The sequence below is a fragment of the Petaurus breviceps genome, unplaced genomic scaffold, assembly GCF_028583685.1.
Source record: "Petaurus breviceps papuanus isolate PSGF00001 unplaced genomic scaffold, PetGlider_PUasm1.0 90778, whole genome shotgun sequence".
Taxonomy (NCBI): Eukaryota; Metazoa; Chordata; class Mammalia; order Diprotodontia; family Petauridae; genus Petaurus; species Petaurus breviceps.
The window spans coordinates 4,987,622-5,006,555 of record NW_027187343.1 but is presented as its reverse complement, the minus strand read 5'-3'; the positions used below and the strand labels follow the sequence as shown (position 1 = coordinate 5,006,555).

General features: G+C 37.6%; 1 protein-coding gene across 1 annotated transcript in view; it reads left to right on the top strand.

Annotated features, from left to right (window-relative positions):
- The window catches only part of CATSPERE (catsper channel auxiliary subunit epsilon), a 199,715-nt gene that overhangs the window by 114,356 nt on the left and 66,425 nt on the right, over positions 1-18,934 (top strand). Inside the window, exons 10-11 of the mRNA XM_069069156.1 lie at positions 10,381-10,855; positions 18,289-18,728. Of these exons, the coding sequence (XP_068925257.1) occupies positions 10,381-10,855; positions 18,289-18,728 (915 nt within the window). The remainder of the gene's footprint in view (positions 1-10,380; positions 10,856-18,288; positions 18,729-18,934) is intronic.

Below are 18,934 nucleotides of genomic sequence, written 5' to 3'. Positions count from 1 at the left end.
ACAACCCATGACAAGATGAGTACCCACAAATCCACCATTCCTTTCTGTTTGAAACTTCTCACCAACCTCCCCATTGGCCATAAGGATGCCTGGATGAGAGGCCATAACTTTGGACAATACTTCTAGCCATGAAGGCAATGCTTCTCCCTTACTTTCAAGTATTACTTTAACCTGTTCACCTGTCAAGCCCTTCTGGGAACTCTTAAGCAGTGATTGTAGAGTAGTAATACCGTGTTTCCCCGATAATAAGACCTATCCCGAAAATAAGCCCTCCCCTTACTGTGTAAGATTCCTCTAAAATAAGCCCTCCCCCGAAAATAAGCCCTATTGAGATTGCTACTGTAGTGAAGGTGATCCCCTGTGCTACATGCTACATTACAGTACCCTCTGTATGCACCGTTCCCCCGCCCCAGGTGAAACGCACGCCGCGCTCCGAGCTGCATCCAATCAGAGCTGCAGCAGTGAGCGCGTCATCATGTTCTTCCCCAGTGATTTGCTTGCTGGCGCCATTGAGAGCAGTGCCGCGGAGGAGAGCTGAGGCAGGACAACATAAGCCCTCCCCTGAAAATAAGCCCTCTGGTGTTTTTCTTTCCAAAAAATTTAATAAGACAGTGTCTTATTATCGGGGAAACACGGTAGTAGTAGGATAATCTTAGCTACATTCAGGCACTTTCCCCATCAAGACAGCAACCATGAGATCATTGCCCAGATCTGACACTATGTCTCTTCATAGGTTCCAGAGGCAAGAGGAATAAATTCTGGCATTTGTAGGAACTGGCATTTAAATCCTAGCCAGAGGAGAGTGAAATATTAATGGAGTTAAACAGTTCCTTCAGCGGAGTGATACAGAGAAATGATAAGTAAAACATACCAGGAACAAAACTACTTTTTGCTTTCATGTAATCTTGTCATTGTCATTATATGCTCACAATAATACTGAGGATTTCAAAAGTGGAACCATTTCCTGAGTGGAAACTTTAACAAATTGTGCCAACTTTTGGGCTGGAAGGAGTCAAGGCTTAAGCAAGAAACTAACAGACAGCTTAGAGTAGGGATTCTTAACTGTAAACTTTTAAAAAAATATTTTGATAGCTTTATTTCAGCATAATTTCTGTTCTTTATAATGAACATTATAAATTCTATGTATTTTATTGTATGCTTTTGATAAAAGGGGAGGGGCTCATAGGCATCATAGGATTGCCAAAGGTTAAGAAAAAAGATTAAGAATCCTTAATTTAAAGGGACCCTCTTCATGATAATGGAGCAGGTGGTGCAGTAGATAGAGCACTGGACTTGGAGTCAGGAAGACCCATCTTCCAGAGTTCAAATGTGGCCTAAGGCACTTACTAGCTGTGTGACCCTGGAAAAGTCCCTTAACCCAGTTTGCCTCAGTTTTCTTATCTGTAAAATGAGCTGGAGAAGGAAATGACAAACCACTCCAGTATCTTTGCCAAGAAAACCCAAGTGGGGTCACGAAGAGTCAGACACTGCTGAAAATGACTGAACAACAACTTCATGATAACCTTGCAAGCCTAATTAAGATGAAAATGCAAGCTAATGATCTCCTAGCCAGAAAAGGACTATGATTAGGGTTAAGGACCCAGAGAAGTGCCACCATAGAGTCAGGGAATAGGTAGACAACAGAAGGACTGTGAGCCTATGGAACTGTGACTCACAGTGGATCTAAGTCTATGTTTATACCCTTTTTTGGGTTTTTCTTGTGCTTTCAGTGTAGTACCCCTGACTCTAAGGCCTATTTGTACAAGGAAAAATAGAGCAGTAAGGGAATCATCTCTTATGTACCTAGAAAAAAGGTTATAAGAATTTCTGGACTGTGGTAGGAATTCCCAACTAGAAAAAAAAAATCACCATAAAGACAGGAGAATTTATACCAGATGAGCCAGGAAATTGCATATACCAAGTCATAATTGAGGTATTTCCTGCCAATGTCAAGGTCAAATGAGAAGAAATTGATTGATTTAAGGGCCTCAGGAAGCTACTGGTCTTTGGGAGAGCCATGTCACAACTTCATGAACCTGAGGTGAGCTGGTTGCCAAGGAAAATGATGGGGATCTCATTAGAGCATGCTGCCACAACCTAACTGAGCACTATTAATGAAGTGATGAAACATGATGGAGGTCTTCAGCCGCAGCCCAAATGGTATTACCTCATATTAGAAATTTAGACACCTGGAGTAGAGTTGAAATGGCAGAGTAAAACTAGCATTTTTTCAAAATTCTCCCAACACCCTCCCACATACACACACAAACATACATACCAACAATAACAACAACTTAAAAACATGTCAAACCAAATTCTGTGCAAAAAACCGAAAAGTCACAACGAGTCATTTTTCTAGCCCAGGACAACTTAAGAAAACAGAAAGAGGGGTCTCTGGACATGGAGGTGCGGGTTGGATGAGAGCATGATGGCCAAAGTGACACCAGCAGTGATGGCAGTGCGGTCTGGGGCAATGGCAGCAGCTGTGGCACTCAGGGACAGTAAGGGGGCTGAACACCCAGTCTGAAAGAGATCCAAGGCAACCACTATATTTGCATTTGGCTCAGGCTCAGATGCCATTTGGCAGCTCTGTTGCTCATTACCCAGTTTTGGGTTATAGTTCCAGGGTGGTTTGTTGCCCATTACCCAGTTCCTAATTGCAGTTCTAGGGTAGAGAGGCTGCAGTCACGAGGCAGCTGGGGGTCTGTGCTCTGTGCACAAACTAGGAGGGCAGTGAATAGACCCCAACCCAGATCACACTACATTGGAAGCACCAAAAACTTAAAAGCCCCTAGACTGATCTGTGAAAGCAGCAGGACATAAAAAACAGAAACTTAGGCTAGATATTCTGCCACCCTCTCACCAACTCTAAGAGGCAAGCAGAGACCAACTTTCCCATAAAGTCCAAAGTCAAGAAATAGACAGGGAAAATGAGTAAACAACAGCAAAAAAAAAAAAAGAAGAATCTGACTATAAAAAGTTACTATGGTGACAGGGAAGCTCAAGACACAAATTCAGAAGACAATGATGAAATCATCTACAAACAAAGCCTCAAAAAGGGAGGGGGAAATGCAGATTGGACCAAGCCCAAAAAGAATTCCTAGAAGAGCTAAAGTAAAATCTTAGAAAAAAAAAAGAATAAATTTTATTTTTAAAACTAAATAAGAGCATTAAAGGAAAAATTTGAAAAAAAAAAGCAAATTAGCCATTTAGCCTTCTGCAGTTTAAATCTCCCAAGCTCAAGAGAGTCAGTCTCAGTTTCCCTGGTTGCTGTGATTACAGGTATTGCTCCACTATGCCTGATTCTTAAAGCCTATTGAAAAAGATGCCATAAGCCATTAAAGTGGCCCAATGCCCCCAGATTGTGCTTTATAATCATTTTATAGTGTATTTCCTTTCACAAAGTATCCACTCCACACATATCTTCCTACAAATTGACCATAAACTGAATGAACATACATTAAACCAGGAAGAACAAAATAAGTCTTTTTAAAAATCATTTACAGAGATTCTTGAGATTCTTAAATTATCTAGATATAGTCAGTGAATTACAAGATTACTAGAACATGCTTGGAATTGGGGAATTGTTGGACAACTCATGAAACAATATGCAACCTGTTCCATAAATCATTTTATATTACCTATGTGGTAGCTAATGACATTTTTCATCCTTGTAATTAGTTCATTGAGGATGACCGCCATTGAACTCATATTAATTTTTATGTAGACCTAATAACTCTACAAGTAAACTATTCTAAAGAGCTCAGTTTCCAAATTGTAATGTTATAGTTTAATATATAGTTAATATGTTTCTGGGATCAATACTAAGCTATAAGGATGGGATGTGTTGCTGAATCCTCCAAGAGACTTGTGCTCCCGTATCATAATCTTGTTCCATTCTTTTATTTGTGGTATATCTATTCTGATCTGAGCCTGCCAGACTCATGTTGTAAAGCTCCTCCTCCCCCAACTGACGGGGTCTCTCAAAGGTATCCTCAGCTTCAGGTTGCATTATCTAAGGTCTGGAAAAGGGTGGTTTCCCATGGTTATGTTTGAATGCATAGTTTGGGAATGGGAAGGACACATAGCTTACCCAAACCATTCTATCTAGATTTGTTGACAACTGGAGAAGTTTCTGTTTGGGGACTCAAAAATAGATATTAATATTTTTGCAACATTTCCCCTCCATCCCAAGTAAACAGACCCCAGTAAAACCTTTGAGTCTCTATATTTGATCTTACCACCAGCACTTCACACATTACTAAAACTTAATTTTTAATTTTAAATCATCAACCCCAAACTTATTCTTTAGTCATTCTAGAAACCTTCCATCTTCATGAAACCTTCCAAAGAGTTCATACATTGTTCAAAGTTTTCAAGACTTCATTCCCAAACTAAACCCCTGAGCTTCTTTTTACTAGTTCTCAACAACAAACTCATTTTACAAATAAAAAGCTGTTGTACCATGAGAATATTTTACAAAGAGAGAATCTCTTTGTAGTTTGAGTAGAGGAAGAGGTGAAGAGACACAAACAGTTGAAGGGGCAGAGTAAGGCTAAATTTTGGCAAGCTCAGTTGAAAGGACAGAGAAGGGAGAAGATGGATTTCCTCAAGTAACTGTAAGTTACAGCATGGAAGGAATACGGTGTTGGTTCAATTGAGTGTAGCTTCCCTGGTTCTGTGTTGCCCATAAAGAAAAAAGACATCTGAACTACAGAGTTGACAAAGCAGTGGTTGCTTTTTACATCTTATTCTGTATTCTGAATCTACCGCTTCTCTGCCAGGAGGTGGTTAACATGCTTCATGATCTGGCTTCTGGAATCACAGACCCGTTGCATTGATCAGAGTTCTTAAGTCTTTCAAAGCTGTTTGTCTTTACAATATTGTTATTGTATAAACAGTTCTCTTGGTTCTGTTCACTTTACTCTGCATCATTTCATATAAGTGATCCTAGGTTTCTCAGAAGCCATATCTTCTTCATCTCTGACAGCACATTAGTATTCCATTACAGTCATATACCATCATTTGTTTAGCCATTTCCTAATTAATGGTCACTCTCTTAGTTTTCAATTCTTTGCCACCACAAAAAAAAATGCTGCAAATATTTTTGTACAAATGTTTCCTTTTCTTATTTTATTTATTTATCTATGGATATTTACACCAAGTAATGGTACTACTGATACAGAGTTTAGGGACTTGGGGAAATAGTTCCAAATTGCTTTCCAGAAATGTCTGGACCCAATAATGTATCAATGTGCCTATTTTTCTCACAGCCCCTTTAATATTTGTCACGTTCCTTTTTTTTGTCAGCTTTGTCAACCTGATAGGTATGAGGCAGCACTTCATAGTTGCTTTAATTTTATTTCTCTATCAGTGAATTGAAGTAGTTTTCATATGGCTATTCCTTTGCAAACTGTCTGTTCATATCTTCTGACTATTTGTTAATTGGGGAATGGCTATTGCAATAGTATCACTGATCTATCTGCCTCAAGTCTCTCCTTGCTCCAATCCATCTTCTCTTCAGCTTTGAAGGTGATTTTTCTAAAGTACAGGTCTGACCAGGCCATCTCTGTCCTTATTCATCAAATTCCAGTGGTTCCTTAGTGCCCCTAAGATCAAGTATAAACTCTTCTGTTTGATAGTTAAAGCTCTTAATAACCTGACCTTTTCCTACCTTTCCACTTATACTTTATTCTTATTCCTCTTATACTTTATTCTTCTTTATATATTCTATGTTCCAGCAACACTGACCTATTTTCAGTTCCTCTCTCAATGTCTTTTCACTAATTATCCTCCATACCTACAATACTGCCTCACCTCTGCCTCTTAGTTTCCCTATCTTCCTTCAAAACTCAAACCCCACTCTAGGAGACCTTTCCTGGTTCCAACATCACCCCACCCCAACTGCTAATGCCTTCCAATTCGTGAGTGCTTTCCACTTACAATGCATATTATGTATCTAATTGTTTACATATTGTCTTGCCCAATAGAATGTAAGCTTCTTGAAGGCAGGGACTATTTTTTGCCCTTTTTTTGCCAGCATTTATCACAGAACTTAATAAATGCCCATCAAGTATATTCTTCCTCAAGTGTCCTTCAAAGGAGCTAATACCGTGTTTCCCCGATAATAAGACCTATCCCGAAAATAAGCCCTCCCCTTACTGTGTAAGATTCCTCTAAAATAAGCCCTGCCCCGAAAATAAGCCCTATTGAGATTGCTGCTGTAGTGAAGGTGATCCCCTGCACTACACGCTACATTACGGTACCCTCTGTATGCACCGTCCCCCCCCCCCAGGTGAAATGCACACCGCGCTCCGAGCTGCATCCAATCAGAGCTGCAGCAGTGAGCGCATCATCCTGTTCTTCCCCAGTGATTTGCTTGCTGGCGCCATTGAGAGCAGTGCCGCGGAGGAGAGCTGTTTATTAAAATTGCTGTCAATGTTCATTAAAATAAGCCCTCCCCTGAAAATAAGCCCTCTGGTGTTTTTCTGTCCAAAAAATATAATAAGACAGTGTCTTATCATCGGGGAAACACGGTAACTTGTCTTAATGATAATTGTATTGCTCAAGGGGAAAGAAGATATAGAAAGGACTTTTTTGATTTGCTAGGAGTGGATGGTATAATTATAACTAATCGCCAAGAGAAAGCAGAGCTGCTCAATTATTCTGTTTCCACATTCTTGGCCAAAGAAGTAAGACAAGAAATAAGCATTTACTATATGCCTATTATGTTCCAAACACTGTGCTAAGCTTTACAAAAATTGTTTCATTTGATCCTCACCACAACCATAAAGAACAGCCTTTGCAATCAAAATGACTGAACTAAATGGTTAACAAGGAGTTGACACCCGAAGTAAGTATGGTTTTGTGAGAGAGTATCCCTTTGGTAAGAGAGTTTGCCTTTTATAAGTTCAAGTTGCCTATATTCTCAGTTACTGCCAGAACTGGCAAATGTAATTTCTGAGATTTTGTCAGTAACACATGAAAGAATTTGTAAAACAAGGGATGTACCACAGGGATAAAGAAGGGCAAATATCTTAATTTTTTTCAGGAGGGGGAGGAAGAAAGCAAAGTATGTTAATTATAAACCAGTGAACTTGACTTTGATTTCTCAGGAAATTCTAGAATGTATCATTAACAAGATGACTGTCAGACATCAAAAAAGGAAGTGTGTTTACAATGGACAAGGATGGCAAGGTTGTCATATAAAAGAGAAGTAATAGCCTTGACTTCTCCATATGAATTTTCTAATTATCTGTTTGGCCCCACAGAGCAAAACCAGCAGTCAAAGATGGAAAGTATATAAAGCAAATTTAGATTTGATATCAGGAAAAACTTCCTAACCATTAGAGTTGCCCCAAAGTGGAATGGATTGCTTTAAGAAGTAGTGGATTCCACTTCATTGGAAGTCTTTGGGTAGAGGTTGGATAACAGCTTGTTTAGTAAATTGTAATGGGGATTTCTTTTCAGGCATGAGTTGTGTTAGATTTCTGCTTAAGCCTTTTCCTACTCCAGATTCTATGATTATGTATTTCTCTGTGTCATGGCTGTTCCTTGGTATAGTCTTAGATGCCATATTGTGCTGTTACTCCATAGGCAATTCCAGGGAATGCTGGAAATAGGAATTTGGTGGGATGGTCATTCTAGGACATGGATTTGAGCAGGACAAGATAACAAGTTTGCCACCACAAAAAAAAAAGGCCCATATAAGTTCACATTCCCTTTCCTGACAGATCTCAGCAAAGGGATTTGATAGGGAAAAATCTGTCACAAGGTTACAGATTATATCTTCTGAATCATTTTCTGCATTTTACCACTGTCAGAAGTGGAGGATGGGGAGGCATTTAGGGGAAACTAAAACTGGAGATCACAAGACTTTTACATTCTATACCAGGGGTTCTTAACCATTTTTGTATTATAGACCCCTCTAAGAGTCTGATGAAGTCTATGAATCCCTTCTCAGTATAATGCTTTTAAAAGCATAAAATACATAGCATTATAAAGAAAACCACTTATATTGAAATATAGTTATAAAAATGTCAAAAGTTCCAAGTTCTGAAACCACTTTCCCCTACTCCCACTCTCCACTGAGATCTATCTATCCACAGACCTCTCGTTATAAGTCGCTGACTATATAAGCCTGGGAGGAGAGAACTCTTATTCCTGACTCTTTGAATGAGTAAAAGAAAATTTTTTTAAAAGAAAACTTTTCCTTTGTTATCTTCATAGTGATTTTTTTTCCCCCTTAGAGTTCAGGCCTTTATATACTAATTTGGGCAGCCACCTATTATACTTTCCCAGAGATTTTAGAAATTCCTTATGTCTGTTTTACTTCTCCCTTTGGGCCTATCCTCTCTATTCTGGTTTGCTGAAATGAATCCACTACTCCATTATTAACACATGCCCTTCTCTGTGAAGTATGTTTTCCTGCCCAATGGACCTACATGTACACCTGACTCTAACTTCTCTATAATCCATGTGGTTGTTGCCCCTAACTGAGGAATTCTCTCTAAGCTCATCTTCTTGCCCTGCTCAAATCCATGTTCTAGAATGACTATTCCACCAAATTCCTACTTCCAGGGTTCCCTGATTCCCAGCTCTTTGGTAAGATGTTGATCATGACCATGCTTCAGTGCTAATCAGCAATGGATAGTTTTTCTGCAACTTCTCCCTTCTTGCTCTTTCCTTAGTCAAATCGTGAATTGCAGTTCTATACTGAAGCAGTTGCTTTAGTTTAGTTTAATTTAGTTTCTCCAGGTTTCACAATAAGAAAGGACAAATAATAAATTCACATAGATTAAGATATATCAAATAATGTTCTATCCTCACATTTGCTCTCTCAGCTTAAGGTGGGGTTGTAGATAAAGTTGGCACCTTCTGAACCTCTCGCAACATAAAAGAGCTAAACCAGAACATGAAACTTGGGTAATTCCCATAAATTCCCCATCTCTCTTACTATAAGTTACCCTATGCCTATAGTCTGCCCTGTTTGTTTTTTCCAAGTATTCGTGGGTCCTGGTTCTCCAGAGACAATCCAATATTGGGTATCCATACAAAGTGACTGTGTTTGGCACTGTTGCAAATGACACTCCTGACCATGGGGTGAAATGCAAGAGAAAAGAGAGAAGGCTAATGTCCTGCTTGGTTTAAAAATAGAGTTTTAAACTATTGTCATTGCTATAGATGAAAATTATATATAGTATGTGAAAAAATAACAATATATAGTATGTTAAAAAAAATAAAACTCATACTTAAAATTTTTTAGCTTTATTTTTAGGCCTGGTTTGGTTTTTCAGAACTAAACCAAACTAGCATAAAATTTTTATAATTGCTAACTCTAATTTTTTTGTTCTAAAAGTCTGCCCTAGGGCCTTACTGTGGCATGGAGGTGATCACAGCTGAATTCTTAATGGCTATGCCAATTAATCACAAACCTTGGCAGGGCCTATAAACCTGGAAAGGCACTATGTATGAGCTAAGTGATGAATGATATGTCTATTAGCCACATACAGAGAGCTCCATCAACAGACTGGTTGCACAAGAATGAAGGTTGCAGCCATGGTAAATCTCAAAGGTCCTTTATTAATGACTTTATTAAGTCATAGAGAGATCGGGACTTGTATTAGTAGAGGAAAACCCAACTGATTAGGATGACTGGAAATAATAATTATTAATAGTCTTCCGATGCAAAAAATAAATAATAAAAAATTTAAATGGCTTAAGTTTAACAAAGCTCTTTACATATACAGTTTATCCCTTCCACATCATGGCTTTCCCCCTATCATGATTTTGATATATCGTAAGTCAATATAAGGAATTAAATGAGAATTTTGGAGGAGTTTTGTAGAAACCACAGACAAGATGCAAAGACCAGCAGACAACACAGAAAAAGTTTAGAAACTCAGAAATGCATAAAATATGTGTATGGTATTGTGTAATATCAACATATTTTATCTTTTAATACCATAGTAATTCAGACTTCTTTTCTAGTATGAAAGGAGGGCCAAAAAATTTTATGTGGATTTTCCAGATTACATGAGTGCCATGCTCCTCACCCCTGTGATGTGGAAGGGATAACTGTATTATTTTATTTGCTACTTGGAATAGCCATTGAAGAAGGCAGCTACTAAAGGTATTGTCCCCATTTCATAGATGAGGTAACAGAGGTCAGAAAAGTTAAGTGACCTGCCCATGGATCCACAACTAGTAAATGTCAGAGGTAGGATGCAATCACATATCTCTAGAATACTGAAATATTTTTAAATGTAGATCATAATAATTGCTTAATTGAAAATAATTCTAAAACTTAAAAGAGAATAAAATTTAGAAGATAATATCTAAAATCCATTACTGTGATCATTCTTTTTAATTTTGTTGCAGGAAGGACTAGAATTGAGTCAGATGGTAGTGTGGTCAGCAAACGAAGTCGTACTTGGATATTCTAAGAATAAATTTCAATTGTTAACAACACTTCCAGAGCTCATGGGTTTCCTGAATAGGGATGAAACTTCAATGGACTCGTTTTCTATACATTTAGTTACTTATACCTCAGACCCAACTGGAATTGCTGTGATGATAGCACAAAATGAGAATTCTCTTTTAGATAATCTGTATTTGGTGTTCTACGACGAGAACAAATATCTTTGGAGTCTACAAGACTTTTCCATTCAGTTTACTCACGGGAAAAATTTGGATGCACTATTCATGTATTCAGCGTTGCCAAATTTTGTGATATGGGATGACAGCCGTGTTTACTATAGCTATGGAAATTATACAAAAAATGGATATATGAGAGTAAATGAAGAAGAACAACTAACAATGCAGCACAATAGTACCATTAACCAAGTTTTTATAGGTTAAGTATTTTTTATCTTGGGGGAAGAGGTGAATTAATGATTCTATTATATAAACCCTAAGAACTTTCCTATTAAGAGGTCATCATTTTTTCAAGATAATTACTATCATTTTTATGACATTCAAAGTTTCAATGAGATGGACATTTTCTCTATTATTTAAAAACAGAAGTAAAAGTCTAAAGTGTAAACTCATGCTATATAATGGTAAAATGAAATTCATGAAAATTGGTTCCTTTTTAAATCAGACATTTATATCAGTCATCAATCAGCAAATTCATTTAGCACTACTATGAAGTAAAGACTCTGCCTTCTTGTAGCTCCCAGTCTAGTTGAGAAAACAAAATACATAAAATTCACTATTATCAATAACTTTTTAATATTTATAAAGTGTTTTCTTGCCCCAAAACTCTGTAGGGTAGATATTGCATTTATTATCCCCATTTTACAGAATTGAGACATGCAAGTTCAATAGCACGCCAAGGTCATAAAAATAGTAAGATTCAAAGTAGGATCTCTCTTAATCCCAAGTCCAGTATTTACTTATATCATACCATTTTTTGTTGGAACACATGTATTGGCATCAAAGTATTAAAATGAGTGGTAGAGATAAGTGTCATACAACTTCAGAGAAGGGAGATTATTATTGGTTTGAAAAAGGTCAGGGAAGCTTCATAGAATCAATGGATCTAGAGGTAGTCCTCAAAGGACAGTTAAGATTTGTATAATGTGGTTGCTTTTAGAGCCATGACTGACTCTGTCCTTAAGAAGCAAATAAAAGATCTCAGGCCAAAAAGGCAACTCTTCTTCATGTTCTTCATGCAGTAATCCTTTCCAGGAAGCCAACATGACCCAATTTGGTGAAACTCTCAAAATCTCAAATAATACTAGGGATTTTGGACTCTCTATTTAAAGTTAGTCTCCCAATATAGCTCCAGATCAAGAGCTGGTTACATACTAAACAATCAGTGTTTGAAATGGTTAATTGATGATGACAGCTTTTTGTTGTACGTGACACATGGTTTTTCCATAGTTTGGCATTGGGGGAGTAGAATCTAGTTCAAATCAGGGTCCTTACCAAGAGAAACAGACTGAGAAGCCCAGTTGAGACAGTAGGATGTTACTGAGTGTAAATCCAAGAACCATAAACTAGGAATATTAAGCCAAGAAGCAGGAGCTTGGATTCAGTGGCAAGAAATACAGATTCTAACTCTCAAACCAACTCACTCACACTCTGTCCGGTTCTAGGTCCTCTTGGATTGCCCACTATCCTCCACTCTCAAGCTTTTTCTTTTCCTATGTGGAGATTTCTAGGATCTCAGAAGTATGCCATTTAGATATAGTGTCTGTCTAGGCTCTCTTCTCGTGGTCCCTAGATCCCAGGATTTCTCTATGGGAATGCTTACTCTTTCTGGCTGGATGCACAGTCTTGGAGTTCCTATCTCTGCCCACCACCTTAACCTTTCAGTCTTCCTATGCAATCATAAATCAAGATTCATCCCTGCATCTTCACCATACATTCCTCATAGTAAGGGCTGTAGTGTTCAAAGAATATTTCATTATGTCTGGAAGTTCCCCCACAACGAATCTGTGGGAGCCAGGGGAAGAGGGGTGTCTTTTTATCTATAGTGGCATGTGACTGCTTCTTCAACTCTGCCTGTAACTGTTCATCTCCAGGCTTTTCCACCTCATTCTGGTCGGTAGTTTCTCCTCTGGCCAGATATTATGGCTCCTTTCTTCTCACTAGTTACTTCCCAGTCTATTCCATCTAGTGAGGTCACTTGCCATTCCAAGGTACGGCCTGTTTGACTTTTCCCCTTGGGGCCAGCAGGCTGCTGAATTGCTCTTTCTTGTTGCTGAGCCTCATTTGGTACATAGGCAGCCTCTTCTCTCCAATGACCCTAGACTTGAGTACAGAATTGCAGAAGTACAGAATTGGAGAATTAGAAGGGACTTTGGTAGTGATCTAGTCCAATGCACAAACCAAAGAACATCCACTATAACATACCCAAAAACATACCTGGTCTTCCAGGCGTTTGCTTGATAGCACCTGCCTCACAAGGTTGTTTTGAGGATCAAATGTTATAATATTTGTAAAGTGCTTAGCACAGAGCCTGGCATAGAGAAGGTATTATATAAATCATTCCCTTTTCTTCCCTCTCCCGCCTTTTTTTGAGGGTCAGGGGGATGCGGCAGACATCATTTCATTGCATCACAATCAGTAATGATGTGCTTAGCCTTTCTGCTTTTCTACATGTTTTTGGTGATATTGCCACTCTGTAATTGTTGCTCTGTTGCTCTGCCATTGTTCTGGATAGGATGACTAGATTTGTTATTGAATGGTTACTTTTAATAAAACAGCAACAACAACATTGGATTTGGTAGAACAAAAAAACACTTTCAAAGGTGTCTTCCACCAAGGTTTCTTGCGCTTGTTTCAAAGTCATATACAATCCTTCCAAAGATGTAGCAAAGATAACTCTTTGGCAGTCCTTTGTCTATTTATATGAAGGGAGGCATAAAATAGGGATTCATGTATTTCCCAGGGGTGCTTGCTACCATCTGTAGCACCAACATAATATTCACAGCACTGATGACTACTATGAATATGCCAGCATAGTTCTGAATTGCAAAATATAACAGACTCTCCATATAGAAGACAGAAACAAAACATTTATTCAGACACCAGAAAGTCAAATCCCAACACCAGAAAACTGAATTCATCATAGCAACAAAGAATTCTATACACATTAACACTGCAGAGAGTAACACCATCCCAAAGCCTTCCAACAAACATAAGCCCAGCTGTCTCCTTACCTGTGTCCTCTCTTCCACCTCACTAACTGCTCTGACTCCCAGCTTCCTGTTCCACTCATTCAGCAAACTCCTCCCATCACAGGCTCCATGTGATTATATTTGGCCTATTAAGGGGCAGGGAAGATCTTCAAATTACCATTTACACCATCATGTCAGATATCCCAGCAAAGAGTCCAAATGTAATGGTAAAATTGCCCAGATGATGCCACTATCTGCAGAAAACATTGTGCTGATAGCATCCATTACTAAAGCACTGGATCTGAAATAGGCATATATGCATTCAAAAGAATTTTTGCAGTTGGTTCAACATCCAAAAGTACATATGCATATATATGAATGTATGTATATGTATGTGTATATATGGAGGCATACACTGGATATATGTACACTTTTACATATGCACATATACATATATAGACATTGCGTGCTGGGTATGTATGCACATATACATGTATGTATTATATTGTACACACATGATACATGTGACAAACAAGATATGTGTATCTATTACTTTATAGACTGACAATGCCTTGAGGCCAGAACTAAACAGAAAAGTGACCTGAAACAATGGTCCATCCTTTAACAGTATTATTATGGTCATAGGGCAGGTAGGTGATGTGGCGGATAGAGTACCAGGCTTGAGGTCAGCAAGATTTATCTTCCTGAATTCAAATCTGGCCTCAGACACTTAGTAGCTGCGTGACCCTGGGCAAATCACTTAACCCTGTTTGTCTCAGTTTCCTCATCTGTAAAATGAACTGCAGAAGGAAATGGCAAAAAGCACTTCCATTTCTTTGTCAAGAAAATACCAAATGGATCACAAAGAGTCAGAAATGACTGAAACAAATGGTTATTGTGCTGTATTACTGCAAGTCATGGAACACTATAGTGTCTGAAGAATTCAAGTTTTGTCAATCAGTGGGTAAATGGAGAGGCACATGGTAGCCACCTGCAGTCTACAACATATTACCATCAAAGTATTACCCAAGAGAAGCAGTGTAAAGCATAGCATGTCACCAAAGAGCTGTATGACTGGGAAGGAAGCTTTTTTCTTCCAAGAGGATACAACTCCCCTCCACTAAGGCAGAGAAGACCTTTAAACCTATCCCATAGCTTTTAAAGTTCCATGGTTCTCCTCTTCTTTCTCTCTGTAACATCCTTTTACCCTCCAATGTGCATCCTGGATCCTTTTTTTCCTTCTTTGTTTTTACTTTCAATGACATTTTCCATTTTTTTCAAGGAACATTTCATTCTCCTTGGTAAGTTAGATAGAAAAGCATTCCTCCTGACTTTTCAACACGTCTAGGATAGAAACCAAGGTTCACTTTGTGCACAAATATTAGCAAAAACACAGATGAAGCACAGTCCTCTGCACATCAATAAAATATTCCCCCAAGCACTCCACACTCTCTGAAACAGATTATCATCAATTCTTTGACTCTCTTACTGTCTTGTCCCATCACTACAACAAAATACCAGTTTATTTGCCCCGCCTGTTTATTGTACAAGGACCTGATGCTCAGGGCTCCTGAACAAGTTTTTCTTTATAATGCATTTTCCCTGTCTTTTCCCTCTTATGCTACTTGCCTTAATGCATTTGTCTTCTACCAACACACACCTTAAGGCAATCAATAACTACCTTCAGTTGCTGTCTTCAAGATTCTAAGTAAAAAATCATCTTTGACCCACTTTCTCTCTTCTCCTTTTGCTGCTAGTAAGATTTCAGACTCATGTCAACTCACACTTTGCCTCTTAGTTATTTCTCATACCTTTTGAACACTAATGAGCAGAGTAGTTGAATAAATTCCCAGTAAGAAATAATTTCTCATCTTTGTCTTTTTTCCTATATACACAATCACAGATCTTGAGAATAGGAAGAGATATTAGCACCTATCTAATCAAACCAATACATGAAAGAAATTTCTACTATACCTGGCAAGTGGCCTCCCATTCTTTGCTTAAAGATCACCAATAAAAGGGAAAACAACCTCTCAAGACAACTCTTTTCTACTTTTGGATAGCTTTAATTGTTACAAACGTTTTTCCTGACATCAATCCTAAATACTCCTTTTTTCAACTTAATAACAACAACAACAATAATAACAGCATTTATATAGAATTTTAAGGTTTGCAAAACATTTTGCCTACATTATCTCATTTGATCCTCACAACAACCCTGGGAGGTGGGTAATATTATTGTCTCCATTTTACTAATGAGGAAATCAATATGCTCATAGAGGCTAAGCACCTTTTCCATGATCTCACAGTCATTGATGCCTTAGGCTAAATTTGAACTCAGGTCTTCCTGATTCCAGGTCTAGCACTCTAGCTGCCATGCCCTAGGTCCCATTCATCTTTTTCCTGCCCTTTCAAATGACAACCCTTCAAATACTTGAACCACAGCTATCATGCCTCCACGGAGTCTTCTCCCCTCTCTAGACCAAACATTCCCACTTCCTCCAAATGATCCTCAACTGTGATACACATGATGGAACACAATACTCCTACAACTAGTTCTTTCATGTTGGTGAGAATAAGAACAGGAACAGAATGTTCTTTGGTTAATTCCTCTATCTTGTGAGGGATTAAGTGATCGTTAAAGTAAGTCAAGAAATGAGTAGCTGCTCTCTTTCTGTCTGTGAGCCCTGGCAGATGTCGGGCTAATTGAAAATCCTCATCACGACTATCTCATGGTTCTGTGCTAGACTTATGATCCATTTGCCAAACTACTCATCTGGTACTTTCTGTCCAAGTGGTCTAATGACAAAATCACTTGTTTTTCCCTCCTTTGACCTTCATCCAAAGATTATAATGTTTCCCCCTCCTGGGTTTCCTTATATGGGTATACCTTTTTAATATACAATGCTACCCCACTAATCCTCCTTCATTATGCTATTTCTTTTGAATAAGGGAGAGCCATGTTTTAATCATTGATTTAATCTCACCAAGTCTCACTGATATCTATGAGGTCAAATTTTCCTTCTTGCATTAGGACCTCTAGTCCCTCTTCATCACATTTTTGTAGTGACACCTGAAGTCAGGGTTTTTTTTTCCTCCTCTACACATATGGTTATTTCAACTGTTTTTCTTCTCCCTTCATTGAAGCTACTTTCTATGTCATCTAACTTGATATATATTGACAGTTTTCTCACTCCCCCCATCCCTTTTAGTTTTCCCCAAACCTACAATCTCCTCTTACTCTCTCCTACTCCAGTTGTATCAAAAAATCTCCTAACAAATAGAAAAAAAAATGGAAAGAAATAACAATTGCTTCTACTGATATCTTTTCAACAAGCATGAACATGGTCAAGGGTTAAACGGCAGTACTCAGGAAGGGAAAGAGAGGTAGCCTCCATTCTCTTCTAAGATAAAGACAGCATGTTAATAGTACCTATTGGTTATGAAGAGGAGATTAGAACCCTTACTGTATATATCCAACTTCTCACATTTGACTTCTGTAGCTACTGCTGCAGAAAACCTCCTTGGTGGATGGGAGACTTCCCTTGGCTTTGTGTTATCACAATTGTACAAGCTTGTTTGAGGTTTCTCAATATATCAGCTTAATACTCAATAGATTAAATGAAGATCTTACTTGTCACAGGTAAGTTGCCGATTTCTTTTTTCAAAAGATCTCTTGCATATATTTAGTTTTTGTGTCCTTAAGACATTTTGTCTTACAACATTTTGGAGAGGGAATTTAACATCATTCTGCTAAGTAGTGGCAATTGAATTAGGAATTATAGGCAAATTGACAAGGGAGAAGATTTTAGGGAATAGATACACTTAAAGAGGAATATCCTAAGAATGCACAGATAGTAGGAGAAAAAGACAAAGCATGAGAAGAATACTGAAGAAAAGAATGGGGATGATTTTAAGAGTAGAAAAAATATGAAAAAGAAAAATGGATGCAAAGAATAGGACAGTGGATTAAAAAACAGACAGATTTTTCTATTCCTATATCCCTTCTCAGAGTCTTCCTAAACTGGAATCAAACAAAAAGAATCATTGAAAAAATTAACTCTGCTATTGAATATTTCAAGGAACCTTGTATGATTTTTTAATGTATGCATGGGAGACAACTTTGTATAGGAGAGCCCCCTAAGAAGTATTTTGCTTTCTCAAGTCAGTTCCTTTTTTTCTACACACAATAAACATAGTGGATCTTCTAAGCTCTGTAACTATCAGTAAGTTACAAAGATGATATGGTCTGCTAGGAGAATCATTTCCCACCATCTGAATGTTACCTTTTCATATTTTCATTGAAGATATCTTTGATGTATATGTAAATCATTTTATGAAGAGTTAGTAAAGATGAAAGAGTAGGCAGGCAGGTCAATAAGTATTGATATTTGCCTGTTTGAGAGTATTAGTATTGTCTATGATTTTTTTCTATTTTAGTACCCTTCCCCTATTAAAGAAAATAATGGGGAAGGGAGGAATAATCAGTTGTTTCTTAATAATGAGACTGGACATGTTGAGAATTTAAGGGAATATTCAAGATGGGAAACAGAAAAAGACTTTTTTCTCCTGTAATTCAAGAAATTACTTTTAAAAAATATATATTCAAAAGGAAAGCAAGGCTAGAGAAATTTTAACTTATTTTCTGTCTTTTTTTCAGATTATTATGGGAATGGTGTGATAAAACTGCGCAATAATCAACTGTTTTATTTCAAAGTTGAAATTTCAGAAGCAATAGAGTTACATCCTTGGATTAACAAATCTGACAATACTTTACTTTTATTTAACCCTAATGGGCAGCTATTTGTTGCAAATGTTGATTTTGGCATAGGACAACGTTCAGAATACCCATTAATGCTGGAGTTATTTAGTTCAACTTATAAACAACAAATTTCTTGTCCATATCTGTTGTTTGAGAGCAATGTTTATGAAAGCAATATTTATTTGGACAAGGGAAAAGAACTGACATTTTGGGTTCAAATAGTCTATCCTTCGCAATTTGGTTTAAAGCCTGTTGTGGAAATCTGTGGAGAAAAAATATTAAAGGAGAAGAGATATATTAACTATGAAATAACCTCAGGAATCAGCACTAAAAATATGGTAAGTTAGATTCAAATGTTTCAAATGTCTATCCTTTTATTTCTTCAAATAGAAAATTGTGATTAATATTTTGCAGGATTATATACATATATAAGTGGTCTGAGAAATATGTCATTTTTTCCCACTTATTCATTCAACGAATTTCATAAACAATATTATAGTAAGGACCACACATACCTATGATACCCATCCACCATCTTCACTCC